The 23,417-nt window shown below is 46.2% G+C and overlaps 1 protein-coding gene across 1 annotated transcript; it reads right to left on the bottom strand.

The window, feature by feature from the left end:
* Nucleotides 1–20,018, bottom strand: LOC142913957 (uncharacterized). Its single transcript, XM_076061084.1, has 7 exons — nucleotides 19,970–20,018; nucleotides 11,847–11,976; nucleotides 9,635–9,819; nucleotides 8,350–8,551; nucleotides 6,293–6,465; nucleotides 1,718–1,793; nucleotides 1–86 (listed from the first exon to the last, which is right to left on the bottom strand). The coding sequence occupies exons 2-6, from the start codon at nucleotides 11,896–11,898 to the stop codon at nucleotides 1,746–1,748; spliced, it is 660 nt and encodes a 219-aa protein (XP_075917199.1). The 5' UTR covers nucleotides 11,899–11,976; nucleotides 19,970–20,018; the 3' UTR covers nucleotides 1–86; nucleotides 1,718–1,745.
* Nucleotides 20,019–23,417: the final 3,399 nt, after the last annotated feature.

Here is a 23,417-nt window from a genome sequence, read left to right as displayed (position 1 = left end):
CGGCGGTCCCTCCCCACCCACCGGCGGTCTCTCCCCACCCTTTCTCATCGTCTTCATCGGCCAAACCTCCACTTCCTCCCCCTCTCCTGCCGGGAAAACAACAACAACATGATAATTGTTTTTTTTTACCCTTTTATCTGACAACAAAACTGACACCTTTTTTAACAAGGAGTCATGTTTACATTGACCACAATACCTGCGGTCGGAACGCAAACACAAAACAACAACTCTGATAATGTATGTGGCACTGTACTTGAAATTGATTGGTCCACACCCGAGACAGCTTTCTTTAGAGCCTCGTGCATACATTATCAGAGTTGTTGTTTTTTGGTTGCTTTCCGACCGCAGGTATTGTGGTCAATGTAAACATGACTCCTTGTAAAAAAGGTGTCAGTTTTGTTGCCAGATAAAAGGCTAAAAAAACAATTATCATATTTTGTTACTGGCAAATGAGGTTTCCAATGGAACAACAACAATTACCATCGTCATCGTTGCCTGTAGATGGTTGTTGCCTTCAATGCCGTTGCAAAGTACCTTCGTCTTAGAGAAATCAATGTCGTGTGAGCCCACCGCATTAAAACAATGATCAGCACACGGCCGAGGTATTGGTCCTACCGTGTTTCAGATCTGACTTATGGTCACGAGAACGGTCCGAGACACGTCGCTTAGTTTCCCCAATGTAACGACAGCTTAGTTTGTAGACGCTGGGGTATTGCATGTCAGGGATCACATCCTTCACAGATGCGATCAGATCACGAATTTTACGTGCTGTGTTAATTCGAACCTGCATTTTGTGTTTGCTCATTGTTTTTTAATTATTTTTGGTGACCTCTTGCTATGGCAAGGTGATGTTTTTGAATTGGGTCCTCAGAAGGTTATTTCCCAACGGTTGGGGTGATAGCTTTACGGATTGTGTAGTCTGAATATCCATTCATCTTGAGAGCTTGGTGTACGTGTTCAAGTTCACTGGCTCGGTGATGACGGTCGGAAATACATCCAGCTCCATAGTGTAGAGCTTTGATGAGGGAATTCTTCTGGGAAGGATGGTGGTGGGAGTCAGGTTTTAGATAAGCATCCGTATGGGTGGCTTTCCTGTAGACAGAGTGTCCCATTGAGCCATCTGGTCTCCTTTCGATTAGAACATCCAAGAAGGGTAGCTTGCCATCCTTTTCCACTTCCATTGTGAATTTGATGTCTGGGTGTATGGAGAGTTGATGCGGTTGAGGAATCTGTTCAGAGCTGGTCGGCCATGTGGCCAGATGACGAATTTGTCATCCACGTACCGCAAGGATGGACGTAGGGTGGATGCCTGGACGGCATCCGTCTCAAAGTTGTCCATGCAAAACATTGGCTAGGATTGGAGATAAGGGAGAACCCATTGGGGTACCTTCAACTTGTTTGCAGAATGTTCCATTCCAGGTGAAGTAAGTGTTGGTGAGGCAGTGTGTCACCAGGGCCGGTACATCAGCATTCAGCCCTTGTTGGACCAAATCTCCAATGCTTGCAATTGTGTCAGGCACAGGAACTTTGATAAACAAAGAGACTACATCAAAACTATCGCGGCGGTGGTGTTGGGAATGGTGATGGTGGAGCTGCTGGTGGTGGTGGTGGTGGTGTTGGGAATGGTGATGGTGGAGCTGCTGGTGGTGGTGGTGGTGGGGGTGGTGGTGTTGGGAATGGTGATAGTGGAGCTGCTGGTGGTGGTGGCGGTGGCTACCTGCACTCGGCAGAGACGGCGTGACTCATCAGCAGGCACTCGGGAACCAGGATTGGGACGCTCCGTCGCTCCCTCGCTGGAGGAAAGAGAACGAGACGATCACGCGCAGGGTGGGAAGATAAACTCAACAACGCACGGAACTCCGTTGACGCTTCCCGAAATACAACAGCAGCAGCAGCAAGCAGCATCGTCAGGTCTGTTGATGTTTCTGGTTGTTGTTGTCATAGTTACCGGTGAAATGTCACCAGGTACTCGAATTGTAAAACTTGTAGTGGATTTACTCTCCAACACACAACCAGTTAGTACTGAACTAGTATACTACACTATAGACTACACGATACACTACACTATATACTACACTATAGACTACACTATACACCACACTGTATACTACACTATAGACTACACTATAAACTAAACTATAGACTACACTATACACTACACTGTATACTACACTACACTATAAACTACACTATAATTGTAAATGTTGTAGTGGGTTTACTCTCCAACACACAACCAGTTAGTGTTGAACTAGTATACTACATTATACACTACACTATACATTAAACTGTATACTACACTACACTATAAACTACACTATAATTGTAAATGTTGTAGTGGATTTACTCTCCAACACACAACCAGTTAGTAATGAATTAGTATACTACACTATAGACTACGCCATACACTACACTGTACAGTACACTATAGACTACGCTATACACTACACTGTACAGTACACTATAGACTACACTATACACTGTATACTACACTACACTATAATTTGATTTGAAGCTTTCGTAACTGCAGGGATAACTCTTTGGTTTTTTCGATAAAGTCACGTATAAATAAGAAATAATGAAATAACATAATAGCGTACGACGTTTCGGTTGCAACACAAGCAACCATCATCAGGTACAGAAGAGCTAAATTTACAAGACAGGGGAGACACATAACCTCAGATGTATATACAAACACCCAAGTAGGGGGAACTGACACAGTTACAACAGGGGACACAGAGAGAGAAGCATACCAGACAAACAGGGTTTAGCAAAATTTTTGGAAACCATATAAAGCAACACAGACAAATGTTGTGTGCTTCAGCGCCCTGCTTTGCTCCGTGCATGCCTCGTGCTGATTTTGTCCCATTGTCACTCAGCCTTGCCTTCTCTGCCTGTTTTGGGCAGCTTTGCTGTGTCCTTGTCTCTGTGCTGGCTCGCTCCACTTGGTTGTCTGTGTGTGTGTGTCTGTATTTTGAGTCCGGCAAAACAACCCCCTACCTCCTCGCGGTGCCGGACGGGCAACTCTGTCGTGGACAGTGCTGTGGGGGGAGATCCAATTTTGATTGGCTCCTCCCCTCATGGCATATGTGTCCACCACAGGGGCTAAACGGGGGCTCTGGACGGGTGCGAGGGGCTGGTAACCCCTCCACCTTCAATTAATTACCACGAAACCACGAATTAAACTGAAATATGTAACTAATAAGCTTGTGCCGGAGGCCCCGGGGGGCCAGGCGTCTATGACGTCTCCTGGCCAAACCCCAATTGGCGGAGCCAGGAGATTGAATACCTACCCTCGGGGCTACTCCAGAAACAACGAAAAGCCACTACGGGTGGCCACATGGAATGTTCGAACGCTCACTGCAGAGGAGAGGCTGCCACTCCTCTGTCGGGAGCTGGACCGGTACCGCCTGGATCTATGCGGCATTCAGGAGGTCCGGTGGACCGGCTCTGGCTCCTGCCACCATGAGGGGTGGACAGTCCTCTACTCGGGGCAGCAGACTGCCAAACAACAGGGTGTGGGTCTTCTTTTGAACAAAAGAATGAAGGGGGCGTGGGAGCGTGGCGGTGAGGTGTGGGAAGCTGTAAGCCCCAGGCTACTTTGGGCTCGCCTTCCCATCAACCGGAGGCGAGGAATGGTGGTCGTGGTTACTTATGCCCCCACCGAAGATGAACATCCGTGGAGGGATGCAGGCAAAGCCGATGAGTCAGATGCCTTCTATGACCTCCTGTCACAGGTGCTGGCTAAAGTGGCCCCTCGGGATAGAGTCATCATGTTGGGTGACTTCAATGCCCGAGTTGGTCATGATACTGGCACCTGGTCTGGAGTGATTGGAGGGCATGGGCCAGATCAGCTCAATAACAACGGTAGGAGGCTGCTAGATTTTTGTGCAGCCCATGGGCTTGTAATTACCAACATGCTGTTCGGGCATCGGCGCATCCATACAACATCATGGATGCATGCCGGGTCCAAGCAAGAACATCTGCTGGACTACATAGTGACGGACCAGCGAATGCGAGCCCATGTCCTTGACACCAGGACCTACCGTGGAGCTGATCTGCCCTCTGACCATCGACTAGTCATCTGTAAGATGCGCCTGCCATTCTTCCACTCCGGTGGTGGGTGTACACCCAGGACCCCATTCCAACATAAAGTGGCCTGGTCTCAGTTATCTGATGAAAGTTGCAAGCGAGAATTTCATCATCGCTTGCGGCTGGGATTGGCATCGTCCCCGACTCCTCCTGATGTCGAGGGTAAATGGGCGAGGTTTAGGACTGTGACTCATGCAGCTGCAATGGCTGCTTTGGGTACGCGGTCCAGACCTCCCCAGAGACCCTGGCTGACAGAGGAGGTGTTCAGGATGGTTGAGAAAAAGCGACAGGCCCACTGTCATCGGCTACAGAATCCCACGTCAGAGAATGAGGAGGCTTACCGCAGCCTTCGCTCGGAGGTTCGGAGAGCCGTGAGGCGCTGCAAGGATGGGTGGTGGTCGCGGGTTGCTGAGGAGATGGAGTCTGCCTTAGTGGCCCGTGATCACAAATCTCTATTTAACTCCATCAAAAAAGTAACCTGCAGCGCCACACCTATTACCATCATTAGGGGAAAAAACGGTGATCCAATCTCCGACCCCCAGGAACAGGTTCGCAGATTTGCTGAGCATTTCTGTGAGGTCCTGGGGGAGGGAAAATCCCTCAGCCAGGAAAACATCGTGGCACAAAGTGAGGATGACCCTGCTGAGGCTGCAGTGCCAGAAGAAGAAGAAGAGGGGGCTAAGCGGGCGCGGCACGGGCTAGAGAAGAGATGGAGTGATGTGGTACAGGAGGACGTGGAGCTGAGTGGACTTGCCGATGACTGGTACCAGCGGTGTCAAGATCGGCCTCTGTGGAGGAGGCTCGTGAAGGATGCTACTGGGCAGTTGGAGGCAGTCGCCCTCCAACAACAACGGAGGGCGGAGGAGCGACGCTCAGAACAACGAGCGGAGTGCCGGGTGGCTAAAGCACAGCAGGTTGGCACAGTAGGGGGCACAGGTGGTGCATCAGCCAGTCATCTCAGTCAGTCGACCCGTGGCACCTGGGTCTGCCCAGTGACCTCCTGCCAGCGGGCGTTCGACACTTCACGTGGCCTCACGGTGCACATAGCCTGGCACAAGCGTCGTGGTGACGTCACCGCCACTTAGTGGCGAATGGTGGTTGTTGTTGTATTTTGAGTTTCATACTTTACTTGCAATTTAGCAATCTTTTGAAATAGCGTGATCAACCGGACTATGCGTTAATTGTGTTTTGACCGACCGACTGTGTTGCTTTACATGGTTTCCAAAAAATTTGCTAAACCCTGTTTGTCTGGTATGCTTCTCTCTCTGTGTCCCCTGTTGTATCTGTGTTAGTTCCCCCTACTTGGGTGTCTGTGTATACATCTGAGGTTATGTGTCTCCCGTCTCATAAATTTAGCTCTTCTGTACCTGATGATGGCTGCTTGTGTTGCAACCGAAACGTCGTACGCTATTATGTTATTTCATTATTTCTTATTTATACGTGACTTTACCGAAAAAACCAAAGAGTACACTATAATTGTAAATGTTGTAGTGGATTTACTCTCCAACACACAACCAGTTAGTGTTGAACTAGTATACTACTTTATACACTACACTATACATTAAACTGTATACTACGCTACACTATAAACTACACTATAATTGTAAATGTTGCAGTGGGTTTACGCTCCAACACACAACGAGTTAGTGTTGAACAAGTATACTACACTATACACTACACTATACACTACACTATAAACTACACTATAATTGTAAATGTTGTAGTGGGTTCACGCTCCAACACACAAACGGTATGTGATGAACTCGTATACTACACTATAGACTACACTATACACTACACTGTATACTACACTATAGACTACACTGCATACTACACTGTACACTACACTATACACTACACTGTACAGTACACTATAGACTACACGATAAACGAGTAACTACTTAGCACGTTTTGTTTATGTGACACAAACCTTACTAATTGGCTGTGTCAGGTGATGGCGGGTTTAACGACAGAGCATTTATATTTACACGATCTCACCCAAACAAACTCTACTATGGACAGGATCAAAATCTCGTGTTTAGAAAGACAGAGAGAGACGCAGACTTCAAATGTACAGCAGACATCAGGGTCAGACCCATGACCTCCTGCATACCGGGCGAGGTAGTTAACATCTCATAGCCACCGTGATGATGAGAGACACCACAAATTCAAAATACAGAACAGGTGGCGGGCTTCAGCGCACCTTGCAGACGAACGCGGCGACGACGGCAGCAGCCCCGGCCACCAAGCCCAGCGCTGTCAACGTCGCCACCGCCTCCACCACCGCCGCCACCAGCCACGTCCCCTTCGTGGGCGAGGGGAGCGGCGCGGTCGCTGTGGGGTCGGAGGCGGCGTCGCCACCGCGCCGCCGCGGGGCTGACAGAGAACCGGGGCGGCGACGGAGAAGGGCTCGGTGAGACCGGCACGCGGCGCCACCGGCTCAACGCGGCTTCGCGTTTTGTTCGTTCGCTGTTGTTGCTGCACCCGACCTGAGAGCCGCGCGGCTCGCAGGGCCGCGCCCGATAAAATGAAATGAAAAAAAAAACTTGAAACTTCGCCTGCGGCAAGGCAGGCAGGAGGATCAATCGCTAAAACGTGGCACTGCCTGGACACGGCTCACCGGGGGGAGGGGGGGGGCATCTTCACCGTTATCACTCTAACCCCGCACGCTCTCTTCTAAGGGCGTCGACAACAACAACAACACGGCGCTTGTCGCCAGGCTCGGCGCACTTGAAGACTGGCGGTAGGTCACGGGGACAGACCCAGCAGCAGGCGCTGTGGGGTCGACCGATGCGCACCAGACGTGCGACGTTATCACGCAGGATGCTCAAGAGTATCAAAGGCAAAAATCCCCCTGTACAGCCTCGACAGACGGTTAGGTCAAGTGCCGCTAGCGAGCAGCGGCTATGAAAGCTGGCACACTACAACCAGGCAGGTGGGTGTCCAGCACCACGCCTGCCCGGCTCGCCTTTGTCTCCCCAGCGGCGATGTTTGCAAACCGCACTGGGAACTCGTTTCAGGCCGACGCCGGATCAAATCACCGTCACCGGCGTTGGCCGCGAACGGGAATCGAACTCGGGCCGCCAGATTCGTAGCAGCAGCAGCGTAGCGCTAACCGCCAACGCAGCTGCTCCCCGCTCGGGCCGTCGCACGGGATGACACCGGCTTCATCCCTCGGGCCCGCGTGAATCGTGCTACACGAGAATTCTCCCCTCGCGCGCACGCCACCGGTACACTGCAGGCAGGCCTCCCTCAGTGCTCGAGGTGCGGCCCCCTGGGAAAAGTGAGCGCTAAAGGAATCCTCGTTAAAGGGGGGCGGTGGGGGGAGTCATTATGCTAGCGTATATAGATGCTAAACGCGATATCAGAATTTACAAATATAATTTATATTTCGATTTAAAGCTTTCGTGACTGCAAGGATTCATCTTCTTTGGTTCTTTCGGTAAAGTCACCACGTAGAATGAAAATAAAATATTATTGTGTTATTTTATTTTATCAATTTATTATTTTATTCTCAATCTGCGTGACTTTACCAAAAGAACCAAAGAAGATAATTTATATTATTATAATAATTGATCACAGGGACTCCCTACTTACGAATGTCCTACTAGGAACTTTCAGAAATACGAACAAACCGGGTACCCGTGTGTCCGGTCGCCTAATTTGGACCGAGAGTCCCAAGCTCAACAGACGGCGGCAGTGGCGTCTGCAACATCTTCAGGACGTGACGAACGGAAAGGGGTAAAAAAAGCAGCCTCTTCTTTTCGTCATCATCGTGAGACCGCCAAAAATGTTCCCGTAGATATATAAAACCAACCCACACTCTTTGGTTCTATTCGGTAAAGTCACGTAGGTAAAAATAAAATAACAAAAAATCACGACGTTTCGACCGCAACACGAGCGATCATCATCAGGTGTGAAAACCACAGCAAAAGACATTTGGAAAAAAAAGTGTCTAATGGCGGGAGTTTAGGCATTGTGAGCCAGATTGAGGCGTCGATATGGATTGGTGATGTAGAAAGGATTGTCCCGGCGTTGGTTTCAAGTTCACTGGCGATGCCTTGTTTATTGGGGACGGATTATTTTAAGAGGATGCCCTTTTGGATTTTAATTGACCGGGGTTGGGTGGGGTTACCGTTGAGGTTTTTGGAGTCCCCTTCAAATCTAGAATAAAACCAACCCACACCCACCCACCCATCTTTTGCCAAGTGGCCTTTTGTGATCGGACGGTCCCCCCCAAACGCCGCTCGCTCCGTTCACCTGCGACCGTCACATTCAGCGTCGCCTCCCGTGCCACCGCAACGTCCTCCGCGTTGCACCGCCCGCAGACCACCATGCACCCAATCACGGGGCCGAGGCCCGCGGAGACGCGCCGGAGCCTCACGGAGCAGTCGCCCTTCGCCACGTCGCCCACGAGCGCGGCCACCCCGACGCCGACGACGTCGACGCCCGAGTTGTAGATCTGCGGACGAGAAAAAAGGAAAGGCCGCGATCCGGTGTTGCCGCCCGCCCGCCCGCCCGCCCGCCGTCTCCGGCCCGTCTCTCCCGAGCGTCCCACAGCGGCTCCCGGCGACTCGCGCAGCGTTCCCAGACTTCGGTGCGGAGGAGGCGGCGAAGTTTCGCGATGCACGACTTTTTTATTTTGTTTGATTCCTGCAGCGTACGAATTCGGCCGCGATTTGATTGATGCCCGATTGGCTGTGGCCCCGCCGTCATCCGCTTAAGTGGGCGGAGCCTTCTGCTGGGCAGGGGCAGTAAAGTGTTATCATTCGGCATGCGCGTCTCGTCAGTGACATGTAAATATTCTTTGGGTCTTCCGGTAAAAGTCACGCAGATAGGTTCAAATAAAATGAACCTATCTACGTGACTTTGCCGAAAGAAGGGAAATAATAAAATAATAAAACATAATAACATTATTAGGTTTTATTTTTATAATTTTATTGTTTCCCTTCTACGTGGTGACTTTACCGAAAGAACCAAGAAGATGAATCCCTGCAGTCACGAAAACTTGAAATCGAAATTTTAGCGAAAGACCCAAAGAATATGAACTCGTGAAGTCACGAAAGCCTTGAGTCTAGTAATGTATAACTTATATTAGTGGTTTCTGGCATAGAGATCCACAGAAACTGGTTAAAGTTGTGGATTATCCGTGACTTTGAATTATCCACGGCCGTCTTCCCGATCTGTAAGTGCGGATAATCAAAGAGTCCACTTTATTTGTTTGGAACATCGCACGCTCTTTCCTTGTGCACGTGGGGCTTTATCCCTTGGGTGTGCCAGTTTCATTCAATAGGAAGCCGTTCAATTACGAAATTAGGCAAACTTCTTAAAACGAGATCCTTATTTAAAACAACAAAAAAGTGGCACTCGACGAGACGTTAGCTGGGTCGTTGAGTGACACCGTCACTCCTCCGGAGCAAAACAAACACGCGCAAATAACGCGCCGCCGGTTAAACAAAAACCGCGGCGTGTCAATGCCAGCGGCGACACGGACGGGGGAGTCAGGTCGTTCAAAGTTAGAGCCGGGATGAGGTCCGCCCATCACCTGGATGACGTCGCCAATGGGCGTGTTCTTCGAGTAGAACGCGGGCAACACGGACCACTTGACGATGACGTGATTCGGGTCGGTCGGCGGCGGTGAGAAAGAGCAGTTGATGGTCAAGCTCACCCCCTCCGTCACGTCCAGCCTCTCCGGCAGGGAGAGCCGGAGCTTTGCTGCGACAGTTACATCTGCACGGGAAGAGAGGAGAAAGAGAGTTTAACACGTAGTAGGCTTTCGCGACCAATATTATTCACAATAAAGGTTGTTTTTGGGTTAGATCGCGTTATTTATAAATGTGTCGTAACCCTCCACCACCCGACACGGCCAATCAGCAAAAAAAAAGTGTCACGTTGACAAAAGACAAATAGTTCACTACTTTAGCCCCACACCGGTGGTGTTGAAGAGTGAATCCACAACATTTACAGTTTGAGTATTATTAAATAATACATATTACAATTCCTTATAGGGGAAACACATGCTAATTAACGGATTACTAACGTAGCATATAATCACTAACACACATTACAACTAATTACTAATCTACAACTCATTACTAATCATAACCAATGGCTGATTACCAATCGATTATATAATTACAATTCCCCCCCTGCCTCTCATCACTGCACCTGATATGAGTTAAATGATGACGTCACCCTGCTGCTCTATTTAAGACCGGGAGCAAGCGAGGGCTTTACCATTCTGGCAAATTGCCCGATGATGCTGGATGTATTTACCAGCGAAACGTCGTACTCAAACTGTAAATGTGGATTCACTCTTTAACACACCGGTGGGCTAAAGTAGTGAATTATTTGTCTTTTGTCAACGTGACACTTTTTTTTGCTGATTGGCCGTGTCGGGTGGTGGAGGGTTACGACACATTTATAAATAACGCGATCTAACCCAAAAACCTTTATTATGAATAATATTGGTCGCGAAAGCCTACGTGTTAAACTAATCAAAGAGGAGTTGTGTTAAGATGTTCCAACACCAAATAGACACCTTTTGCAGGGAACCAAGTCTGAAAATGACCACACATACGGTACGTGTGGTGACCATGCAAACAACCTCTGATAATATATGCAGTGCTTTAATAATAATAATGTAACTATATTCTTGGTTCTTTCGGTAAAGTCAAGTAGAAGGGAAACAATAAAATAATAAATACATTGCTTGCCGTGGTTTTTCACACCTGATGATGATTGCTTGTGTTGCAGTCTAAACATCGTGATAATTTTATTGTTTTATATATATTTTGTTATTTTGTTGTTTCTCTTCAACGTGACTTTACCGAAAAAACTAAGAATATAAATTAAATCATTTAATTTAGTTGTTTAATTCAGCTGTTATCATTTAGATTCTAGATTTTTTTTTTACCTACGTGACTTTACCGAAAAAACCAAAGAGTACAATGCACTATATATATATTTTTTTATCAGACCATGTCTGTTTGCATGTTCACCACAAGTACGTGTAGCTGATGCAGTAATTGATTCCTTGACAAAGTTATCTATTTGGTATTTGAACATAATAACATGTTTTCTTGGTCATTTCGGTAAAGTCACATAGAAGGGAATTTTATTGTTTTATATTGTTATTATTTTATTGTTTCCCTTCTACATGGTGACTTTACCGAAAGAACCAAGAATATGAATCCCTGCAGTCCCGAAAGCTTTAAATCAAAATATAATAACATCTGTTTTCTTGGTCAAAAGGGTCAAATCTATTCTTATATTTAATACTTTGATACTGGTGAAAAGGTATCCCATGATAGAGCTGCTCACCCCGAGCTATGAATGCTCCGATACATGTGGCATTCTCCTGTAGCTCGCCATTGCTCAAGCGCAGGCCCTGGGCTGTTTATTTGTTCAATGCACAGAACACTGGCGATTCCAGCCACCCTATTAGACTCTCCAAATGATGAACTCTGCTGATAACAGCGATGTCGGAAACCTGCTGCCACAACTACGGATTATACGATGGCGGTGCTGACGCGTCTACGGATGACGACGACGATGACGACGCTAGACAAGACGATGCCGAACAACGGCGTCAATGACGATTACCGTCACGGTGACGCTTGCTGGATGCTGCCGCTGCGGTTTCTTGTTCGTGTTATTGTTTCGTTGCGGTTGCAACCCGATTCAAGAGCCGCATGGCTCACAGGGCTCTAACCAATAAGCGAACTGGACTGGTCGGTGTTCACGGTGGTTGTTACCTCGGACCGCGACGGAGGCCAGAAGGAGCACCGCTAGACACCGCGGCAACATGGCGTGGCCGGCGCGTTCTTGCTGCCGCTGGTGTAGCTGGTACACCACCACCGTCCCCTTCTCCTCCCGCCGTGAACCCTATGTATGTTGCGTATTAAAACACAATGCATTTCACACCATTAGATTATTGATTAAGACAATGCACACACCACTACAATGACATTATACAATACAAATAAGTTAACATCTCTAACCTGCAATAAGTCGATCAGACACCATCCTTCCACTGCGCTTCATATTTTAGACCTTAATAATTCACAGTATTTTATAGCATTGAAGTGGACGTTCACATTCAGCTCTGAGGCGGCGACCATTGGTTCTTGTACCTCGTCAACAACACCAGCGTTATCGACTGTTACATCACAGCAACATCGCACTCTCCTCACCAAAACGCATTTACAGTGGACGACCGCTTTGGAATACGTTGAATTTGGTCCACGTCGTGTATTTGACGAGAGAAAAAATGTCTTGGGATACGTCTTGCTTGGGGTACGACGCGCTTGCTGCAACTTGTATGGGTCGGGATGAGTCACCGCGTAGAGTAGAGCCCGTTCACGACTTAAACAAAGCGCCGCTCCTCAGTCTGCCTGTCCAGTAGATCTCGTTCAGTGCGCAACCCTTTTGCTACAACTCTCCGTGAATTTCCACGTGGTGTTTTTTGTCATTTTAACGTTAATTTTTTTTGTCAATTAATTCAAGAAGGTTAGTGAGGAAAGCCAAGCTGCGAAGAAAATGGCGAGGATCACTGTCGACGTGAAATAAGAGATCGTAGAAAAAAGTATGACAGCGGCGTGCGCGTCACTGATCTTGCGGTGGCATCGCGTATATGCCGAGAGCAACAATTTAGACGATGGTGAAGAAAACATAACGAAGCCATCGAATCAGCTAACGTTGCAAAAGGGGGTGAAATTTATATCAAACACAAAGATCACGGACATCAGAGCAAGTAGAAACATTGTCTTCTTTGGTTCTTTTGGTAAAGTCACGTAGAATGAGAATAAAATAACAAATTGATAAAATAAAATAAAATAACACAATAATATTCTCACGACGTTTCGGCCACAACACAAGCGGCCTTCATCAGGTGAAGGGACGAGACTGTCTGGTAGGACAGCGCTGGAGTGAAAGAGCCACGTTCAGATCACGGCCTTTAAGCTGTGTGAGAGGAACAAAGCGCCTTGACAAAGGAATTAGCATATAATTTAGCATTGAAATGGCTGAATGATTAGCTTGTGACTGGTCACAGAAATAGTTATGTTAAAAGTTAAAGCGTACACATCCGCAGAGGCACCCCTTGACAATGGAATTAGCATAGAATTTAGCATTGAAATAGCTAAGTTAAAGCATACACATCCGCAGAGGCACCCCTTGACAATGGAATTAGCATAGAATTTAGCATTGAAATAGCTGAGTGATTAGCTTGTAACTGCTCACAGAAATAGCTACGTTAAAGTCAGACCATACACATTCACCGAGGCACTTAGTACAAATCAAACAGGAAAATTTAGCATTGAAATAACTAGGCGAATTTAGCATTGAAATAACTGAGTGATTAGCTAGTGACTGGTCACAGAAATGACTATGTTGAAGTCAAGGCCTACACATCTGAGCTATTCACAGTACTATATAGTGAACCAATAAACAACTAAAATATAAATTACCTTAATGTTATCAATAAACTCTATATTCTACAATCAGCTAAGCTACCAACAATAAGTCGTTATATATCACAATGCTATATGGCGAAAAAATGGGTGGATTCTTACCCTCAACTTTAGCACCACGGATAGCTACGGGCCCCGTTCAGACGGACGAGTTCGTCCATGGTCGGAACAGAGGAGGGGGAGAGAGACAGCTGCGAGGCCCTAGTATACTCCATGTTGTAAAACCATACCATTAACCGTGGTGTGAGAGGTATTAAGAGGCAATGCTGGCGAAAGAGCTGCGGTCTGAAGGTCATCGTAAAAATACAATTAATTAAGAACAGAAATGATTTAAAACATCTTTCCAGTGGTTACTAAGCCAGAATCCATCTTCTCGGTTGAAATTGTCTCTGTGCTTGTATATGTGAATGGCCTCATGAACGAATCTCTCATGGTAGCCGGTTGGTTTGCAAAGAACCTCCGTCTTGGAGAAGTCAATGTCATGTGAGCCCACTGAATTATAACAGTGATCTGCCACGGCAGAGGAGTTCGTCCTACCGTGTTTCAAGTCTGCTTTATGTTCGCGGATGCGGTCCGAGATATGTCTTTTGGTTTCTCCAATGTAGCTACTACCACAGAGGCACTTTAGTTTGTAAACGCCCGGGTACTGTATGTCTGGAACAGCATCTTTTACAGATGGAACTAAATCACGGATTTTATGTACTGTGTTGAATCGGACCTGGATCTTGTGTTTATTCAGGATTTTGGAGATCTTTTTTAGTGACCCCTGCAATGTAGGGTAAGGTGATGGTTTTGAGTGATCCACAAGAGGATCCTTCTTCATGACTGGAGTGATGGCTTTGCGGATTGTGTAGCCGGAGTAGCCATTAGCCCTGAGAGCCTGGTGTACGTGCTTGAGTTCACTGATAATGTGTTCCTGGTCGGAAATGCATTGGGCTCTATGGCATAGAGTCTTGATGAGGGAGTTCTTCTGGGATGGATGGTGGTGGGAATCCGGTTTCAAGTAAGCATCTGTATGGGTAGCTTTCCTGTAGACAGAGTGGCTCATTGAACCATCATGTCTCCTTTTAATTAAGACATCCAAAAAGGGTAGTTTGCCATCTTTTTCGACCTCCATGGTAAATCTGATGGCTGGGTGTATGGAATTGATGTGGTCGCGGAATTGGTCTAGAGCAGGCTGGCCATGTGGCCAGATGACAAAGGTGTCATCAACGTACCTCTTCCATAAGGTCGGGCGTAGAGTGGCAGTCTGGATGGCGTCAGTTTCAAATTTTTCCATGAATACGTTGGCTACAACCGGAGATAGGAGGGAGCCCATTGGGGTGCCCTCAGTTTGTTTGTAGAAAGTTCCATTCCAGGTGAAGTATGTGTTGGTTAAGCAATGTCTCACCAGGGGGGGTACATCAGTATGCATTCCTTGATGAACCAGGTCTTCAATGATAGCGATGGTGTCAGGTACCGGGACTTTGGTGAACAAGGACACCACATCAAAACTGACAAGCAGGTCGTTTGGGGACAGGGAAATGCCTTTGATTGTCGATACCAGGTGAGTAGAATTTAGTACCGCAGAGGTGGTTTTTCCAGTGAAAGGTCGCAGTATATCAGCAAGAAAACGTGCCAGTTTGTAGGTGGGGGAGTTGATAGTAGAGACGATGGGACGAAGGGGTGTATCTTCTTTGTGTATCTTTGGAAGGCCATATAATCTTGGTGGTCTGGCAGCAGAGGGTTTCAACGAGAACTGTTTGATCTCATCAATTAATGCTGTTGAATCAGAGATGATTTTGTTCGTTTTGGTGACCAGGCTGTTGGTGGGATCTCTTTTTATTTTTGTATAGCTGCCATCGTCGAGTAGTTCTTGAATTTTGTTGTTATATTCTGTTTTGTCCATGATGACAGTGGCATTGCCTTTGTCAGCTGAGAGGACGACAATATCATCCCTCTTTTTTAATTGAGATAATTCAAAACGTTCGTCTTTGCTGATGTTGCTGGGTGGCAACTTAGCGTTTTTGAGGGTTGCAGCGATTTCAGATCTTGCTACGCTGCAGAGATGTGACTCAAGCCCTTGAGTGCAACGTCGACATGGGCAATGATATCATTAACCGGTAAGTCTCTCGGTGTGACAGCAAACTTTAGACCTTTAGCTAAAACGGATTTCAGACCATCTGAAATTATTACTGTGTTATTTTATTTTATCAATTTATTATTTTATTCTCATTCTACGTGACTTTACCGAAAGAACCAAAGAAGATGAATCATTGCAGTCACGAAAGCTTTAAATCGAAATTTAACCGCCTCTACGGGGAGGGATTCCACACATCCTTAAGATCATTCAAAAGACTCCGGGATAAGAAGGCTCAACTAATCGAGTCTCTCACCTTTCTGAAGAGATGCCGCGACTCTAAGGTAATACCAACCGCATTTACACTAACCTCTGCTGTTGCAACTTCTCTCAATGCAAAACGAATTCTAGCTAGAACTAGCTTCGCTCTTATCTCGGAAAAAATCAGACTTACACGCACCGAACTCGATCAGTTAGACAAGACACTCTACAAATCACACTTAAAATTGACAGCAACAATGTCTACATCGGATTGGGAACATGTAGACAATATGACTACCTCTTCGGCTGCCACTATGTCGAACAAATGTAGGGAGATTTTGATTTCCAAATTCAATCACCTCTCCAGCAAAAAATCGGATCCACACACCGAAAAGATAGACGTCAACAAAGTCGTAATTAATCGCAGTAACAGTTCCATTTCTGATGGTCTGAAATCCGTTTTAGCTAAAGGTCTAAACTTTGCTGTCACACCGAGACACTTACCGGTTAATGATATCATTGCCCATGTCGACGTTGCACTCAAGGGCTTGAGTCACATCTCTGCAGACGTAGCAAGATCTGAAATCGCTGCAACCCTCAAAAACGCTAAGTTGCCACCCAGCAACATCAGCAAAGACGAACGTTTTGAATTATCTCAATTAAAAAAGAGGGATGATATTGTCGTCCTCTCAGCCGACAAAGGCAATGCCACTGTCATCATGGACAAAACAGAATATAACAACAAAATTCAAGAACTACTCGACGATGGCAGCTATACAAAAATAAAAAGAGATCTCACCAACAGCCTGGTCACCAAAACGAACAAAATCATCTCTGATTCAACAGCATTAATTGATGAGATCAAACAGTTCTCGTTGAAACCCTCTGCTGCCAGACCACCAAGATTATATGGCCTTCCAAAGATACACAAAGAAGATACACCCCTTCGTCCCATCGTCTCTACTATCAACTCCCCCACCTACAAACTGGCACGCTTTCTTGATGATATACTGCGACCTTTCACTGGAAAAACCACCTCTGCGGTACTAAATTCTACTCACCTGGTATCGACAATCAAAGGCATTTCCCTGTCCCCAAACGACCTGCTTGTCAGTTTTGATGTGGTGTCCTTGTTCACCAAAGTCCCGGTACCTGACACCATCGCTATCATTGAAGACCTGGTTCATCAAGGACTGCATACTAATGTACCCCCCCTGGTGAGACATTGCTTAACCAACACATACTTCACCTGGAATGGAACTTTCTACAAACAAACTGAGGGCACCCCAATGGGCTCCCCCCTATCTCCGGTTGTAGCCAACGTATTCATGGAAAAATTTGAAACTGACGCCATCCAGACTGCCACTCTACGCCCGACCTTATGGAAGAGGTACGTTGATGACACCTTTGTCATCTGGCCACATGGCCAGCCTGCTCTAGACCAATTCCGCGACCACATCAATTCCATACACCCAGCCATCAGATTTACCATGGAGGTCGAAAAAGATGGCAAACTACCCTTTTTGGATGTCTTAATTAAAAGGAGACATGATGGTTCAATGAGCCACTCTGTCTACAGGAAAGCTACCCATACAGATGCTTACTTGAAACCGGATTCCCACCACCATCCATCCCAGAAGAACTCCCTCATCAAGACTCTATACCATAGAGCCCAATGCATTTCCGACCAGGAACACATTACCAGTGAACTCAAGCAGGTACACCAGGCTCTCAGGGCTAATGGCTACTCCGACTACACAATCCGCAAAGCCATCACTCCAGTCATGAAGAAGGATCCTCTTGTGGAGCCACTCAAAACTATTACCTTACCCTACATTGCAGGGGTCACTAAAAAAGATCTCCAAAATCCTGAATAAACACAAGATCCAGGTCCGATTCAACACAGTACATAAAATCCGTGATTTAGTTCCATCTGTAAAAGATGCTGTTCCAGACATACAGTACCCGGGCGTTTACAAACTAAAGTGCCTCTGTGGTAGTAGCTACATTGGAGAAACCAAAAGACATATCTCGGACCGCATCCGCGAACATAAAGCAGACTTGAAACACGGTAGGACGAACTCCTCTGCCGTGGCAGATCACTGTTATAATTCAGTGGGCTCACATGACATTGACTTCTCCAAGACGGAGGTTCTTTGCAAACCAACCGGCTACCATGAGAGATTCGTTCATGAGGCCATTCACATATACAAGCACAGAGACAATTTCAACCGAGAAGATGGATTCTGGCTTAGTAACCACTGGAAAGATGTTTTAAATCATTTCTGTTCTTAATTAATTGTATTTTTACGATGACCTTCAGACCGCAGCTCTTTCGCCAGCATTGCCTCTTAATACCTCTCACACCACGGTTAATGGTATGGTTTTACAACATGGAGTATACTAGGGCCTCGCAGCTGTCTCTCTCCCCCTCCTCTGTTCCGACCATGGACGAACTCGTCCGTCTGAACGGGGCCCGTAGCTATCCGTGGTGCTAAAGTTGAGGCTTAAAGGCCGTGATCTGAACGTGGCTCTTTCACTCCAGCGCTGTCCTACCAGACAGTCTCGTCCCTTCACCTGATGAAGGCCGCTTGTGTTGTGGCCGAAACGTCGTGAGAATATTATTGTGTTATTTTATTTTATCAATTTATTATTTTATTCTTATTCTACGTGACTTTACCGAAAGAACCAAAGAAGATGAATCATTGCAGTCACGAAAGCTTTCAATCGAAATATTTGTCTTTGTTGTGTGTATGAGATGCATGTGTGTGTGTATATGGGAAGCGGTAGTGCAGCGGTGAGCGTGCTGCACTACGAACCTGGCGACCTGAGTGATTCCCACTCACGGCCAACACCAGCGACGATGATCTGAACCAGTCCTGGGCTTCCCCTGGGTCGACTCAGTTTAAAACCTAGTAGGCTTTTGCGACCAATATCATCCATAATAAAGGGACCTTTTTTTGGGTTAGATTGCGTAAATATAAATGTGTCGTTAAACCCGCCACCACCTGACACAGCCAATTAGTAAGGTTTGTCACGTAAACAAAACGTGCCAATTAGTTACTGCTTCAGCACACTGGTTGTGTATTGGATAGTAAACCCAGAACATTTACCATTAGAGTATGACGTTTCACTGATTATTACAACCAGCTTCATCAGGCGATTTGCCATAATTGTGAAGAAGTATTCCTGTTTCCGTCTTTGAAGTCAACTCAGCCTTAAATGAGTACTTGGTGCAGGGTGTGAACATCGCCACTTGGGAGACAAATGCGGCCGGGCGTGGTGTTTGGCCACCCACCCCATCGTGTGCTGGGCCGGCCTTCATAGGTGTTGGCTCCCAGCGATTGCCCCGAGTCTGTTAAGGCTATACGGGGGTCTTTGTCTTTGTGTGTATGAGATGCATGCGAGTGTGTGTGTATGAGATGTGTGTGTGTATGAGATGTGTGTGTGTGTGTATGAGATGTGTGTGTGTATATGAGATGCATGTGTATATGAGATGCGTGTGTGTGTATGAGATGCATGTGTGTGTATGAGATGCGTGGGTGTGTATGAGATGTGTGTGTGTATGAGATGTGTGTGTGTGTATGAGATGCGTGTGTGTATGAGATGCGTGTGTGTGTGTATGAGATGTGTGTGTGTGTATGAGATGCACTGCTGTATAATAATGTACTACTCACTACTGAGTACACAGACAGTCCCCACTGTGTTCACAGCTACCACCCCAATGCACGCATAAACTCAACTCAGTCATTATAAATGTTAAGTTATGTTTAGCAAACAATAGTCATTGCAACGTTATACTTGAATCTAATAACAAGTTTAAGGCACTGCTGTATAATAATGTACTTGTCACTACTAACCACACAGTACCCACTGTGTTCACAGCTACCACCCCAACGCACACATAAACTCAACACACACTCACACAGTGCGCTAACCACTGCACCGCCGCTCCCCACACACACACAGTGCGCTAACCACTGCACCACCGCTCCCCACACACACACAGTGTGCTAACCACTGCACCACCGCTCCCCACGTCCACCACAACCTGGCACCCGATGATGTATCGATCGGCTCGGCTTACCGTGGCTGCTGCGCCAAGTCACCTGCAGAGAAAATCGATTCAAATTTCGATTACCTATTCTCGCGCCGATTCCTAACGGGATAACATTCGGAATCGATTATAATAGAATTACGGATGTATGAGTCGATTTCAATTGGGACAACATGGGAACCGATTTATTTGTGGCTTAGGCTAATAAAATCGATTTGCATTGGGATAACATGGGAATCAACAGTGGTCTAAAATGAACCTTCATTAATCGATTCCTACTGTGTAGACGTGGGAATCGACCACGTTAGACGATCACGTGTGTGGGCGTGGTCTCTCAACGTCAATCAACCAGGTAGGGCGTGACTGGTGGAGAGTTTTGGATCTGATTGATTGATTGATTGCTTCTGTGGACAGGTGTCTTTTATACAGGTAACGAGCTGAGATTAGGAGCACTCCCTCTAAGAGTGTGCTCCTAATCTCAGCTCGTTACCTGTATAAAAGACACCTGGGAGCCAGAAATCTTTCTGATTGAGAGGGAGTCAAATACTTATTTCCCTCATTAAAATGCAAATCAATTTATAGCATTTTTGACATGCATTTTTCTGGATTTTGTTGTTGTTATTCTATCTCTCACTGTTCAAATAAACCTACCATTAAAATTATATTTCTTAAAATTATATTTCTTTGTCAGTGGGCAAACGTACAAAATCAGCAGGGGATCAAATACTTTTTTTCCCTCACTGTAAACCCCAATGATCCGATCGAAATGAGGGATTTTGATCGGATCATTGGGGGGCCACGTGTCACCACCACCCCCCCCCCCCCAAACAGTCATGAGCAGCACCTCCCCACACGCCCTGCCACCGAGAAAAATGTTTCACGTACGAGAGTGAAACTGATATTTTCATTCTCAGCTGGAATTTAGCCAAATGCAATACGCTTGAGAAACCTGGTTTAAAATCACAAGCAAGTTGCCTGAATTTCAAACCCATGGTCTCAGCGGTACAGCTCGGTGCTCTTGACAGGCTGAGCCAACCGGTCACTTCATCGCAAGCAACCGGAAGCATCAAGGTTGTCAATGCCGTGTGCGTCGTCCTAATGGGGAGCGGCAGTGTGGTGGCTTGCAATGCTGTGTTGCGAACCCAGTGAACAGAGTTCAATTCCTCCCCACTCACGACCAATAATGGTGCCGAATATTTAAACCGCTTTCCATGGGTCGGTATGGCTTTAAATGAGTACCTGGTGCAGTGTGATCGTGGTGGTGGTTGTGATGGTGGTGATGATCATGGTTGTGATGGTGGTGGTGATGGTGTCTCTATGGGTCTCTGTGAGTCCCTGAGCCTCTATGGGTGTCTACGAGTCTCAGTCACTCTGGGTCTATATGGGTCTCTATGAGTCTCTACGGGTCTGTACGGGTCTCTGTGTGTCCCTGTGGGTCTCTATGAGTCTCTGTGTCTGTTGGTCTCTGTGTATCTCAGTGTGTCTCTGTGGGTGTCTCTGGGTCTCTGTGTGTCTCTGTCGGTCTCTCTGAGTCTCTGTGGGTCTCTGTGTGTCTCTGTCAGTCTCTATGTTTCCCTGTGGGTCTCTGTGGGTCTCTGGTGGCCGGGCCTGCTGTTGGCCACCCACTGCTCGTGTGCTGTGCCAGCCTTCATAGACGCTGTTACTCGCCAACAGCAATTGCCTCAACAGTCTGTTATTCAAGTTTCATTTCAAGTTTTCATGTATTAGGTATAGCCCTGTGACATGGGAATCAATAGTGGTCACCCACCTAAGTTCATTATAAATGTGGGAGCATTATACGCATTAGTTCGCTATCACGACATACAGTACCCTGGTGTCTACAAACTAAGTTGCCTCTGTGGTAGTAGTTACATTGGAGAAACCAAACGCCATGTCTCGGACCGCATTCGTGAACACAAAGCAGACCTTAAACACGGTAGGACCAACACCTCGGCCATGGCAGATCACTGTTATAATTCAGTAGGCTCACATGACATTGACTTCTCCAAGACAGAGGTTCTTTGCAATCCATCTGGCTACCATGAGAGATTTGTTCATGAGGCTATCCACATATACAAACACAGAGACACTTTCAACCGAGAAAATGGACTCTGGCTTAGCAATCATTGGAAGGATTTGATAAACCATTTCAGGTCTTAATTGATTGTTCACGCTTACGGTGGCTTTCAGACAGCATAAATTAATTTTTCGTCTCCCCCCTCCTCTTTTCAGAACATAGATGGACTCTTGATTTAAAGCTTTCGTGACTGCAGTAATTCATATTCTTAGCTCTTTCGGTAAAGTCACGTTGAAGGGAAACAATAAAACAATAAAATATATATATAACACAATATATATTTTATTTTTCTTAGTTTTTTCGGTAAAGTCACGTTGAAGAGAAACAACAAAATAACAAAATATATATAAAACAATAAAAAATCTCACGACGTTTCGACCATAACTCAAACGGTCATCATAATTTATAAATAAATGTGCCGTTTAAAAATAAATTTATGCAAACCAACACACCTGATGATGACCGTTTGAGTTATGGTCGAAACGTCGTGAGAATTTTTTATTGTTTTATATATATTTTGTTATTTTGTTGTTTCTCTTCAACGTGACTTTACCGAAAAAACTAAGAATATGAATTACTGCAGTCACGAAAGCTTTAGATCAAAATATATTTTATTGTTTCCCTTCAACGTGACTTTACCGAAAGAGCTAAGAATATGAATTACTGCAGTAAGGAAAGCTTTAAATCAAAACATCAACAGGCTGATGTGCCACATCTCCTCCTTCAAGAAGTCTCACAGCCCTGCGATGTTGTGTCCACACAACCCAAACTACGGAGTGCCTGGTGGTAAACCGCTGTGCTGTAGCCTGCGCCCCTCCAGTGGAGGAGGAACAGTAAAACCTCGCTGATGCTCTCCTGAAGCACTCCTGTGCGCAACAATCATTGAGACTAGTTGCACGTGCATCGATTGTAAAACCCCGTTCCGTTTCAGGAAGTGGGGACAGTTGGTGCCGTGTGCTCGTTTCACGTCGGGGTGCCACTAAAGGCGCAGGTCCCACTCCTGAGTGATCGGTTACGCGATGCTCTTTTGCACGAATAATCAATCTCTTGCAATTCTATTTAATTATTTAAATATTTCGTGACTGCGGCGATTCATATTCTTTGTTCTTTCGGTAAAGTCACCACGTAGAAGGGAAACAATAAAATAATAAAAAAATATATAAAACAATAAAATTCTTACGACGTTTCGACCGCAACACAAGCAATCATCGTCAGGTGTGAAAACCACAGCAAGAACATTTAACTCGTAATCTCGTAGTCACTTACATGTTAATATCGCCTGATGATGTCACTTACATGTTAATATCGCCTGATGATGTCACTTCCCTCTTAATGTCGCCTAATGATATCACGTCCCTGTTAATATCGCCTGATGATGTCACTTCCCTCTTAATATCGCCT

The sequence above is a fragment of the Petromyzon marinus genome, unplaced genomic scaffold, assembly GCF_048934315.1.
Source record: "Petromyzon marinus isolate PM22_M1 ecotype Great Lakes invasive population unplaced genomic scaffold, UKy_Petmar_22M1.pri1.0 PM_G_Scaffold_27, whole genome shotgun sequence".
NCBI lineage: Eukaryota > Metazoa > Chordata > Hyperoartia > Petromyzontiformes > Petromyzontidae > Petromyzon > Petromyzon marinus.
Note: the sequence above shows the minus strand (reverse complement) of the source record. Positions and strands in the feature narration are given on the sequence as shown.

Excerpts from the sequence above, each read along its gene's own strand:
- LOC142913957 (XM_076061084.1), bottom strand. The coding sequence starts at position 11,898 with ATGTTGCCGCGGTGTCTAGCGGTGCTCCTTCTGGCCTCCGTCGCGGTC. Across the intron at positions 6,466-8,349 it reads GCTGAATGTGACGGTCGCAG|CCCCGCGGCGGCGCGGTGGC; the intron begins GTGAACGGAGCG and ends GTTCTCTGTCAG. Across the intron at positions 1,794-6,292 it reads TCGCCGCGTTCGTCTGCAAG|CGAGGGAGCGACGGAGCGTC; the intron begins GTGCGCTGAAGC and ends TCTTTCCTCCAG.